This window comes from Cariama cristata, unplaced genomic scaffold (assembly GCF_000690535.1).
Source record: "Cariama cristata isolate BGI_N322 unplaced genomic scaffold, ASM69053v1 scaffold12392, whole genome shotgun sequence".
NCBI classification, from domain to species: domain Eukaryota; kingdom Metazoa; phylum Chordata; class Aves; order Cariamiformes; family Cariamidae; genus Cariama; species Cariama cristata.
The window spans coordinates 167,150-179,544 of NW_009605584.1; the positions used below are offsets into that span (position 1 = coordinate 167,150).

The window sequence follows — 12,395 nt, forward strand, 5'->3', positions numbered from 1 at the left end:
AACTTATTTTTGTAGTAATGTTTCTCCAAATTATTTAGACTCCTCCTGTTCTACTTGCTCAGAAACATCTGTCTCAAATCCCTGTTTCAAATTACCAAATTGCAGGAAGGAATCTCAAAAGTTTTTAAGTGTTATTTCCCTGTAAGCAATTGCTTTCACTGTTGTGAGGCTATGTAAAAAAAAACTCCAATAAAAAACCATAGAAGCAGTTATTTATTAATTTTTTTTTTTATTTCACTGAAATATTTAATGATTCCTTCTTTTACCTGTATTTTAGAAGTGCTTCAGAAATCTTAGTGTTCATCACTTGCATCAGTAGAACAAGCACCTCCAGGGCACTAATCTCTTCAGATAGTTTCCTCAGTTCCTTCTGATTAACCTTCAAGATTTATATTCTTTTACCAGAAATATGTGGCAGTCAAACTCTTCAGATCCTTGATAGAAATCTGAAGTGCTGTCAAAGTTTACAGCAGTCATTAAGGGGAAAAGGGTTGTCTCTTTAAGCTGTACAAATCACAAGAAATGGTTTCCCTCATTCATCCTGCCAAAAGTTTATTAATTAAAAAAATCCTTAACTTCATAGGAAAATCACTATTCTTCTTTCCTCTTTCATGAGGACTGAAGACAGAATATGGTCCTAGTTCTTTCAAAAGGAAAAATACTGACTTAAAGAGACACCATGTAGATAAGTTCAGATTTAAATCCAAATCCTAGTTTTAAAATTGAAGTGGTTAAATTCACCCACGATACTGTGAGGCGTTCACTGCAACGCATAATAACCACTGTATACCTCAACAGCATTTTTGTAATCCCACAAAAATCTGAATTTTGTCTTTGTTATTTTAATGTAGGTAGCTCAGACACCTGTAAAGCAATTACATTTACAGTCAACTTATAATATGTACCAGCGGCTTGCCACAGTGGAAACATTTATATGGTATCTGACAGATAAAAGAGTAAATTCTCTTCCTTTTCATTCTGTGTAGTATTCTCAGCCCTACCCAGAAGCCTTATCAAATAATGTCTTTTACGGCATGCCTTGAAGCTACTTAGTACAAAGAGGAGGTAGAAGGAGGAGGAAATTCCAGACCTGAAGCATGTGTCACCTTTTCAGATTATAATTCCTTGTCAGTGACTAGTACAGCAAAATCACAGCCAGAAGTCACTTGTCAAAAGTTCTGCTCACTATCCACCTTGCAGACAAATTTATTTATTTTTATTATTAAAATTAATGACATCATAAGCTAGAAAATCTTGATATCAAAGATCACCACAGTAAAATACGAATTGGCCAGTGTAATTTCCATAGGAATTCATATTTCTTCCTGCCAAACTGGTAACACTGAATGTGTTTGGTGTCTTTGAATGGCAAAATTTACGTTTTACAGTTCATTCACTGCTGCTGCATGTTTAGGTGCATATTAGGCAGGGCACTGTAACAAGTATTGCGAGCTCCTCCAGAGCCACTGCTTGAAGAAGATGAGTTAAGAAGAACTCAAAGTTTGACCATTGTTGTTCAATACCAACCTGCTGGTGACCGACCGAGCCACCAACAGCCGCAGTGCTGGTCTTATTCTTGTGAAGTCCTCAAGTCAACTGACCTACTTGATCTGTTTCTCTTTTAACTGCTGCTAAGTAGCAACTATGCTGTCTTGCTATAATGGTTCTTGGCCAACTGCATAGCAGGACTTCCACTGGAGCCATAATTTCTGCTCATATCAGAGAGTAAAGCTCATTTCAGCATAAATTATAAACTTACTATAAAATTAGAAGTTAAAAAAGCCTAATTAAGTACTGCAAATGGGAGCAAAGCAAATGGGAGTAGGGGAAAATATGTAAAAACATTGGTTGCTAGATTTACTTAAAACCATTTTTATGGTTAAATGTGAAATTTGCAGATTCCTGAAGAAGTCCTACTTCTATTTGCATTAAAGGTAAAACAAATTCTCTTTTAGAATTGAAGTTGTGAAGCATGCATTTTTGGTAATTTTGTGTGTCTTAGGAACACGGACTTCAATTATATATATAATAATGAAATAGATAATATTATAATTCCTACAGTCCTGCTTCAAGGCATAAATCTAAGCAAATCACATAATAGATATCTCCATGAAAACATGAAGAGCATCTTGCATGTATATTAAATACATACACAATAAATATATCCAACTTGCTTAGTGCTAGAGCAAGAAAGAAATCCATTGGTTCCAGAGATGCACTTTTGGCCATTGGTTCCCTTTTCTGGAGCACATCAGCTACTTGGTAAAATATAATGTATTGGTAAAATGTAATGTATTGCACTCTGGGCTGCTTCCTGGCAGTTTGTATTGACTGAGGTATTTATTTAATAATTAACTATCTCCTGAATGAAATACTTCCACATGTATTTAGTAATATCTCTGGATGCCTTACATATGCACCACATATTGCTGCAAAATGAAAACAGTGGATTGAGACATTCTAATTTTAGGAAATGCAAACAACAGCATGATTACGTATTCTTAACTATTTAATTTTCCAAGCAGAAATTAAGATAACTTGACAGGCAGTTTGAAGGATAGAAATGCTTTTAAGCTTCAATGGTAAAAGACCAAGTGAAGGGTTCAAACTTCTATGTCAATACAGAACTCCAAATTTGGTTTAAGAATATGACTGAAATCACAACAAAAATACAGCATCGTAGGATGCTTCACGTAGGAAACAATTTATAAGCCTTGAAGTTAGTAGTCTGTATAAAGGAAAATAGTGATTCCGATAATCAGAATCTGTGATGTTGGGGCCATGAGCAGGAAGAACATTAAAATGGAATTGATATCCCCTCCCCTGTTTTGTATTTTCTACAGTCAGCATCCTATTCTATATAGGTGACCTATCTGAGTTGACAGTTCCTAGCCCGCGGACACAGGCTGGGTCCATTCACCTAGCTCAGAGGCAGCGCGGTGCAGTTTTCCTGAGACCGGGAGCACTGCAGGGCATGCACCGTGCCCTCCAACATCTGCGAGATCAAGCAGGGTCAGAGCTGAGCTGGAGGTAATAACATCACGGGATTCAGGGCAGCTCTCTGCTGTGACACCAGGTTAGCTATTCGTCGTGTTTCATCAACACCTCCCTGACACTGAGGTATCTCCCCCGAGTTGCACCCTCCACCTTTTAGTACCTTAGATAAGCGTCTATAGTGCAGAACATACACAGGTCAGTCACAGTGCTTGAGGCCTGAAAAATGATGAGTATAGGAGGAGCTATGTCCTCTCAGCAGTGCTACCGACCCTAAGGCCCGAGTTGTGTCCCAAAGAGCGCTGCTTACAGCCCTTTCCGCTGTGTGCCATGTTTCAGTCAGGGCAGCAGTTCCACTGTACAGACACTTGACAGATGATGCCTGCTTCTTTCCTAAGTCGGGTATCTCCTGGGGTTACCATTAACAACTTTTATATTCTTTCTTTGGCGTATGGTCTGGCATGAAAACACCACAGCCTATTGCTGAGATACCAAGGGGGGAAAAAAAACCAACAAACCAAACCCCCACAAAAAAAAAAAAACCCAAACCCCAGACAAACTTAAAAGCAAGTAAAAAACCCTCTTTGTCCTTTGTTGAATTGAACAAGTCTGCACAGTGGCAGCTGTAACTTCTGAGGTCATGATTTGCAACATAACCCTCTGTTTATAAATACGTAACTGAAATAACTCCATTTGGCACAGCAGAACACAAATTTATCAAACCCCACAGTCAACAGATCATGTCACAATTAGCAAAAGTGCAGAAAAAACTTGTCGTTTCCATTCCTTAAATCACCTGGAAAAAATAGTACTCATACAAAAAGAAAAAAATTTCTCCTCAAAAAGCTGTGTGCCCAAAATCAGATCAATGTCATCTCAGCACTGAAACAAGATCAAACCTACTCCTCTCTGATGGAGGATAATCAAAAAGCTGAACCTTTAGAAAAAAAAGTCACCTGTTTTAAACAAGGGATGAGGAGGGGAGTGGAATGAAGAAGAGGAGGAGGAAAAAGAAGGAAAAATATGAAAAAAAAATGAATGTAAAATGCAGGTTTTCTAGAAGAATCTGTTTTTTTTTCTTCCCATAAAACTAGGTCTCATGGATACTCTAATAAATGGATTTTGATCATAATTTACTACATTACCAACTACAAATTGGCCTTACACGTTACAGTTTCTCATCAATCCCTTCTATGAAGACATTAGTACAGACAAATGGCTCAGCAGGTAATCCATTCACACTGGGAAACAAATTATCCTGTAACAAGATCTGAGGAGCAAAGCTGCTACAATGTAAATACCTACTGCGTAATACAAGTACTTAAAAAAAATAAGAATCTTGCTGAATCAGGACTTAGGTTACGATCACGTTTCTTAAAAGTACCATTTTATTATCAAAATTCAAAAGATCTCACTCTAGATCTCTAACACCTACATATGTCATTTTATATCTATGTAGCACCGATAACCTAATTGAGATTACAAGAATATGTTTGCTTATTATTTTGAACAGGAATATGAAGTATTAGGGCCACCAATAGCTTATTTCCAGAAACGTAACTGCTCAATCAGTAATAAAGCAGATTTTCTTAATACTAACATTTTACAAGATTAACAGTTGATACAAGATGTGATCTTCAGAGCAAATCACTATTTAAAAAATAATCCAGTCTGTTTCTTTTGAATGAACTGTGCTTACTGTTCACACGTTAATCTTTTGTTCTAAAACACTGAGGATAAGAGCTGGTTATTTTGCAAACATAAGGTATCAATTTTGATGTATAAACATCACAGTGACTAACAAAACAGAACATCTCAACATTCTTGGTTTTATGAGAGCTTCAATATAAGAATTTCTATTTTCCTAACGGCTACAGATGTTAGGGACATCAAATGTCTCTGGTGGAAAAAGGAGAGCAGGTTAAGGACAAGCCCCTTCCTGTTACAGTAAATGTGTCAAAATAGAGGCCTGTTACCAAATAAAATACTTTTCAGCCTCTACTTCCCCAGACCTCCATAACGACTGATTCCCACTGAACAGAGAAAAGGACAGAAGGACCATCAGGGCTTAGAAAAAAGCATCGGGATGACATCATTGCCTGTCTGCTAGCCAGGAAAGGAAGAGAAGGATTATCTGAATAGTGAACATCTGGATTGTGTATATAAAGGCAATGAAGGATTTTTATACATATTAGTTCACTGAGTTCCACTGAATTTTTATCTTACAAAGAAACGGTAGTGCTATGGTACTCTTTTATAATGAAAAAGCAACAGGAATTCCAGTGGTCTGGGTTAGTGTATTAAAATATACACAAACAGATTTATCATTTGCAGCTTCTTTACTATATTTAATTGAAAAAATTTGGCAGATACTTGAACTTATAACTCTTTCTTTTTGAGTTAAAACAACGTAGATTGGTAACACTGGTTTTCTTCCTTCTGTTACGGTTTCAGATACAGAGATTGTAAGTGACATGATTCTGATCACACTGAAGTTCAAAACATATTCCGATCCCCATCCCAGTACCATAAAGACCGCTTACAAAAAAATCTTACATGTGAAGTGCTTCAATTTCTTAAGAATACAGCTCAAACCAAACTTACATTTTTGCATTTTTTTTTTTACAACATAGCATAGAGTTTTGCATAAGTCGCAACTCTAGCAGTTGTGTATAGACTCAACTAGTCTGCATATAGCAACTTTATAAAGTTGGTGCGCAAAAAAAATCTAGATTGGAGTGTTGTGCAAAGAAACATTCTTACCTTGAACTGTTAGAGTTGCTGATGCTTCAGCTTTTCCAACCATATTTTCTGCAACGCAAGTATACGAGCCCATGTCTCCTGCCATAACTTTCCGGATTTTCAAGGTATGATCATCACGGATTTCGTATCTTTAAATATACATAGTAATAAACAATGAATAGGAATAATAGAACTTTGTACAATTTCTGTAAAGGGTAGAAAATATGGTGGGATTGCTCTCAAATATTTTTATTCCTACATTTCCCTTAGACATAAAAATACATATAAATCCTTCTAAATTGATAACATAAAAATAAAGTTTTAAAGCATAATATATCTAAAGATTTGAAAACCTTCTGCTGATTTCATTTGCAATGTGAGTCAGTTTTACTGATGTCAGAAGGATTTCACTGGCCTAATACAATCATAAAGATCTAACGGAGAACTTCTTAATTGTTAGAACTCTTTTAACAAGTAAAGGTAACAATAGTTATTATTCTCCCTTCAATTTTTCCATCTGAATGAAGGAATTTTTTTTAATATGGTTGAAAAGAAAGTACTGTTTTCAAGAAGATCAGAATTGCTTGAAAGTCAAGATAAATCACAATTCATTCAATAATTTTTTTTAAAGAACAATGTGGCCTTTTACCATTTCCTCTCCTTTCATCACCTTTTTTCTCTTCTTTGTATAATGCAGTCAATGTGTTTCTCTTTATGGGAAGTAGATTTTTCTCTTAAAAATACTATAGTTTTTTATTAAAGCTATGGACTAGATTAACAGGAAGATGGATTTGGATGGATGGAGCCAACTGTTACAGGGTTTCTTCTTTCAATCCTCTCCCCAATAGGTTTTTAACAGATAACTGGCAATTCAAAGTAAATAAATAATAATCTTTCTATCTATCACAGAAGGTATTTCTTTTTAATAAGGTGTTGTAGTTTTTGGCCTGAATTAGAGCAATGACAGAAAAAAAAAGTTAATTGGAAACTTAGTAACAAAAACACGAATAACCAAGGCAGCTTTCTACATTACCAACTACATTTTATATCAATTGCAATTCCATTACATATTTCTTGATGTTGTAATCTAATTTACCATTTGTTATACATTCTCCAAAACCTTCAGTAATTACAAAAGACTCTTCAAGTGAAGAATTAATTCGTATCAGATATTACTGACTGAACATAGTTATTTTTTGTTGTACTCGTCATGTGATGTCACAACAAAAGCTTGAGAACAAGCTGTTCTTAAGTCTCAGTATAAATTATAACTTCAAATAGAGTTCAGTGGTAATTATACATGTCTTATTAGATCAAGTCAGGCCTTCTCCATTCAAGAAAAAGAAATGCTAGCTGTCAAATGTTGAATGGCTACATCATATACCAAGCTAGATGTCATAAAAAAGATAACTCCATGTGCTGCACCTTGCTTTTGGTAATTCCCCATCATCTTTCCTCCATCTTACTGTAGGGACGGGGTCACCTCTTGCCTCACACTTAAACTCGGCACTATCATCCACGGTTACAGCCAAATTACTTGGTCTCTTCACAAAAGATGGTCTCTCTAAAAGGAAAGGAAAGAAAAAAAGGGATTAGTCCAGCAGTTCTGTGCCTGAAATGTGATGTTCCCTGAACTGTGGCTGTTAGAGCAAGGGGAGCAGGGTGACGAATCTGATGGGGGTGACGAATCTGATGGAGGTGCCTCTGCCACTGCTCCTCTTGCTCCCAGTCCCAGGCAGAAGATCTGTAGCCCTGCCGATGGCCAGCACTGTGAACCTCAGCACAGGAGGCAAACGCTTTCAACAGTGGCTCAGGATCCAAGCACAGACTTCCTTACTTCTTATGTATCATCGTCACAGCTAATACAGCTAAAGGAAAACACAACCTACACAGAAAATCTAAATACACTTTGATCCTCAGATAGAAGCAGGTCTGCTGCAAGGACCCAGACAAATAACCACTCAGTTGCTGCAATGTTTCAAAAAGACAGAAGGCACAAACCAAACGTTGTCTCTCTGGAAACTTTTGCTCAATGGTGCCTCTAAATTTGAAGGCTAAGTAAGGCCCAGCACAGTATCTCTATGAGATTGCTTGCAGGTGTCAGCAGCAGCTAGTGTTCGATGCAGTCATTTCCAATGCTACATTAGAAAGAGAACATTTTCTTTCACTAGCACACATAAAATTAAACAAGCCAAAAAATCCCCACAATGTCCTCTCTATAATTTTTGTTCATAAATATTGCTGACTTACATCGTAGGACATGGATGACCCAAGTCCTGGCTCACCAGAGTCACATTAATTGCTGCATAGTTTTTCTTAGGTTTTCTGGAACAAAATAGGATCTCAGTACAGGCTGTGCTGTTCTGGCAACCCATCTACTAGCTGGACATTTCAGGAAAGGGATCAACACACTTTTCTACCTGTAACAGGTTTCAAAGCTTTATGGTGCTCGATTATTCATAGTTTCGTAGTTCCACACTAGGCTGGAGTGCAGTGAGATTTGCACATGCACAAGGAAGAAAAGTGTTTCTGGGATACTCCAGGAAGGATTACCCATCTAGAAAGACAGCACCAGATGACAACAGGATGTTCATAAAGGACCAGGGAAGGTTTAACAGGAGAGTGCTTGGCAGGTTCTTTTGCCTAAGGCAGATGATCTTTTTGCCTATAAACCTGTGAAAGCTCTGAGGAAGTTGAGAAGGCGGTTGCATGTTTTGACTTGTATGTATTAAAGATATAAATATCATCTCCCTGGAACTGGAAGAGTCTGAAGCCATTGGCACAATCAGGAAGTATGAATACCCAAAAATATGCCACAAATTTCTGATAGGAGTACAAAAGCACCAGACAGAAGGATAAAGAGACAATCCCATATTCTTAGTGGCTCATATTTGTGTTTGAAAAAGTTGGTTCTGAATATTTAACTTTGCAGGTAAAGATACAGAGATTCAGTATTATAAAAACTTAGTGAATGGTTCAAAAAGGACCGAAGTGGAAATGTGAACTGAACAAAATCCTATAAAAGAGCTTCCTTTATTCTCGAGGATGTCCAGACCCAACTGGACACTTGTGCTGTAGAAAACTTATCTTTGCTTGCAATGCTAGGCAAATAATGTCAGATGAAATAGCAAGTTGATCTTTAAGCTGCCTGTTCTAGCTGGGTTCATATACAAGAAGTGAGAAATAAGAGACCTACAGACATGAATCTAGATGCGAATTAAAAAAACAAATGTAGACATTCCCCGCCCTGCCCCCCTTCTTGTAGGTGCAGTAAAAATGCAATCTGAATGCAAGAAAGGAACATTCCAGATTAAACTTTAGAGTAAGAATAGTTTGGGGAAGAATATTCAAATTAATTATGCAAGAGAGAAAGGACTGATCTGGTAAGGTCAGGACTGCTGCACATCAGCAAACCCACAAGAGGCACATTGTTCTCTACATCAGTTTCCTAGAGGAAGACTAATAGTCCAAGAGCTTTTGTCTGCCCATTCATAACACTCTTATTCAAAGGCATAAACGGATAAGGGAAATCAGCACTGATTTAAGTATCTATGTCACACGATTATTCGGTAAATACAAGGCAAGCTTAGCAAGGATCACTTTGAAACTTTCTAATATTACAGTTTTTGGCATGCAATCATCCCTCTGATCTAAAGCAGAGATCTAAAAGCAAAAGTTCAACTTCTAAATAACCAAAACCCATAAACAGAAGATTTATGTTGAAAACTTTAATATATGAAGTCAGTATGTTTCTCATTCTTTTTCATGCATACCTAAGGCCCAAGTTGAAAGAATAAGGTGTATTAAAGATTTCTAGACACAGACTGATAAGACATTCAAAGCTTTACTGTCCTGTTTGAAAAGAAAACCTCACTGGCTTTCCCAGGCTGAAAATCAGAAACATGTTTGAAGGGAAAACGAGATGAAGAAAAAGGCAAAGACAGACCTCTCTCTGCAATGCATCCCTCTTACAGGCGTTCAGCAAGAGTAATATTTTCCAGCCTGGATTATGCAACAGTCCATACCAAGATTCCCTGGTTAGTAGTAGACTAGTGATGAGCAATTAACTGGTGTAGTTAACTAGGAGCCTAGAGCCAGGACTTTACTCATGTAACTATGACTTTCTTTCAATTCTAGATTTTGCTTGGAAGTTCTAAAAGTCTATTTGACAATAAACTTCCTCTCAGAGTGCTGCAAAGGTGTCTATAAATGAAAAAAAACTAAAACAGCATAGTGGACCACACAAAGTTTTCTTTAGCTTCTGAAAAGTTGCTCATTATCTTGCTAGATATTCAGTTTCAACAACTTTAAGATGGCATACAATCTTATTTTATTCTGGAAAACCCTGCTTCAAATAAAACTCTGAACAGGACTTCAAGTTGCCAGAGTCCTAACTCTAAAAAGTAGTGAAGACAGATAAAAGTGCCAAAGACTGACAAGACAGATCTCAAACCTGAATTAAAAAAAAACCCAACAAACCAAATGTAAGCAAGACCAAAAACTACCACAACAGTACTGTGATGGAAACCAGTGTGTTCTGAACCATGGCTTGGATAATCTCATCCTGTGATGACAAAATATCTATTCCTTCTGCAGAAACAATTCAGCTATCTCAAGCCTCCCCTACTTTAAAATAACACGGGACACATTTTGAATGAAAACTACTAAAGCTGAATCTACTGTGATCATGAGGCAATTCTCCCATGCTGAAGGTATCCTGAGATTGCACTTGGAGTTATAGCTTCTTTTCTACATTAGCAACAAAAAATGCAATTTTCAGCTGAGCTCAGTTATCTTAAATGAAAATTTATTTTTTGATGCTCAGAGGAACTATCGTTAGGATCACTTGAACAAGTAGACCTGTTGTATCTTTACAACACAAAATACATACAATTATAAATTAAAGGATAATTATTTAGAATAGAAATTTAGAATAATTCTGATTTTATTCAACGAGAGGGAAAAATTAAGCCTCTGCTTCTTAGTAATGTTAATATTTGTTTTTCTATTATTTCACAATGCTGATCCAGTCAGTGGACGCTGGAATTATTTTCCATTTGAGAACTAAGAAAGTGTCTTCCAATAGCAAAGGGTCCAAGGTGGACTGCAAAACCATTAACTGCCACTCATTTGCTAGAACACAAACATGATAAAAACGTTTTCAACATGAACACTGAAAAGGAAACAGATAGCAATGATCCTTAATAAAAGGAAAATGAAAAGCTGGACATTTTCATTAACACAGTCTTAAAGGAGTTCTTACCTAAAACAGTGAGCTCCGCAACTTCACTTTCACGTTCTCCAACCATATTTGTTCCAACACAAACGTATTTGCCAGCATCATTCTTTCTTGTGTACGTGATCATAAGCTTTCCTCCTCTGATCTAGGACAAAACAAGGATAATAAAAAATACTTTAATATGAATTTTTTATGATTTAATATTTATTAACCTGAAAGAAATTTTGTTACTGATAATGAAACAAAACAAGCTATCAGTGATATTCCACACAAAAGAGTGAAAGGAAAAAAAAAATTACTATTAACCTAATTTCCTTCTATTATGTAAAAAGCCTGTCTCTTAGTTTTACACCAGTATTTTTAAATCTCTCAGATTTGGACCCGTATTAGTCTTTTCTTCTTTCTGCATAATGTAATACTGGCTGTTCAACAGCCTGTTGAATGCTCATTGGCCCGAAAGACTACAAATCCTTCCGATGTACTACTGCAGTTTGATATAACCTGGTGGAGAGTAAAAATCAGCACTAGATATAAATCCCATTTTGACATCAAGTGCTGCATTTTTTTTTATAAGAAATATGTGTACATTATCCTACCATTGGTTATATTCGTTATTATTCAGTAATTTTGGTTTTGTTTTGCTTTTCATTCCTTAAAGGAAGTGAAGGAAATTTTTTATTCTTTAGTTCTTCAACTTTAAATAAGTAATTTTAAGGCTGATAAGCAGCTGGACAGAAGCAATTAAATCCTTACTGGGAAATGAATAACATTCTGCTCTTAATTCTGAATTCAGTTTTTGGAAGACAATGGAATTCCAATAACCCCCAAATTAGAAAACATACTTCCCCTTTGTGATTCCAAATCTTATTATTTTATATAAAAATAATATATATTAAATGCATATGAAAATATCTGATCTCCCTTTAAAAGTATTTATTCTCCCATTTGATGGACAAAATGGTTGAACAAGTTTCAAAGTTCACCGAAATGCAGTAAAACTTGTGTAGAGGCAACTGAATACGTACCATGTTTACTTTGATACACAAAAATGTTACTTAATTATATTAACTACATTTTTAAGTGAACATATGCTTATGAGTCCAATCATATATGAAAACCACTGTAGTTCAAGGCAAGGGTGGAAGTACACAATGAATAAAAGCCACATATGAAGCTACATGAAAGGCTCTGATGTGGTCAGTGACAAGGAGGAGACTGTTCCCAATATGAGGTATTTTGCTCAAGTTGCCTGCAGCTAGAAATCTACCCCTGAAAATCCGACATCTTGAGCAGCATTGGGCTCTTATTATCATTGTAAGATGTACGCACACAAAGATGACAGTCAGTTATTGAGATAAATGAACATGCACATGTAACGTAGATAGGGTTGCATACAAATTTCATTCTGTTGCCTTTGGCA

At 36.3% G+C, this 12,395-nt stretch overlaps 1 protein-coding gene across 1 annotated transcript in view; it reads right to left on the minus strand.

Moving 5' to 3' along the window:
- LOC104158392 (roundabout homolog 1-like) overlaps positions 1 to 11,120 on the minus strand; it is a gene marked incomplete at its 5' end in the record, with an annotated part of 86,855 nt that extends 75,735 nt beyond the window's left edge. The window contains 3 exon segments of the mRNA XM_009696028.1: positions 5,758 to 5,885; positions 7,162 to 7,300; positions 11,000 to 11,120. Coding sequence (XP_009694330.1) covers positions 5,758 to 5,885; positions 7,162 to 7,300; positions 11,000 to 11,120 — 388 coding nt within the window.
- Between the last annotated feature and the right edge of the window lie 1,275 nt (positions 11,121 to 12,395).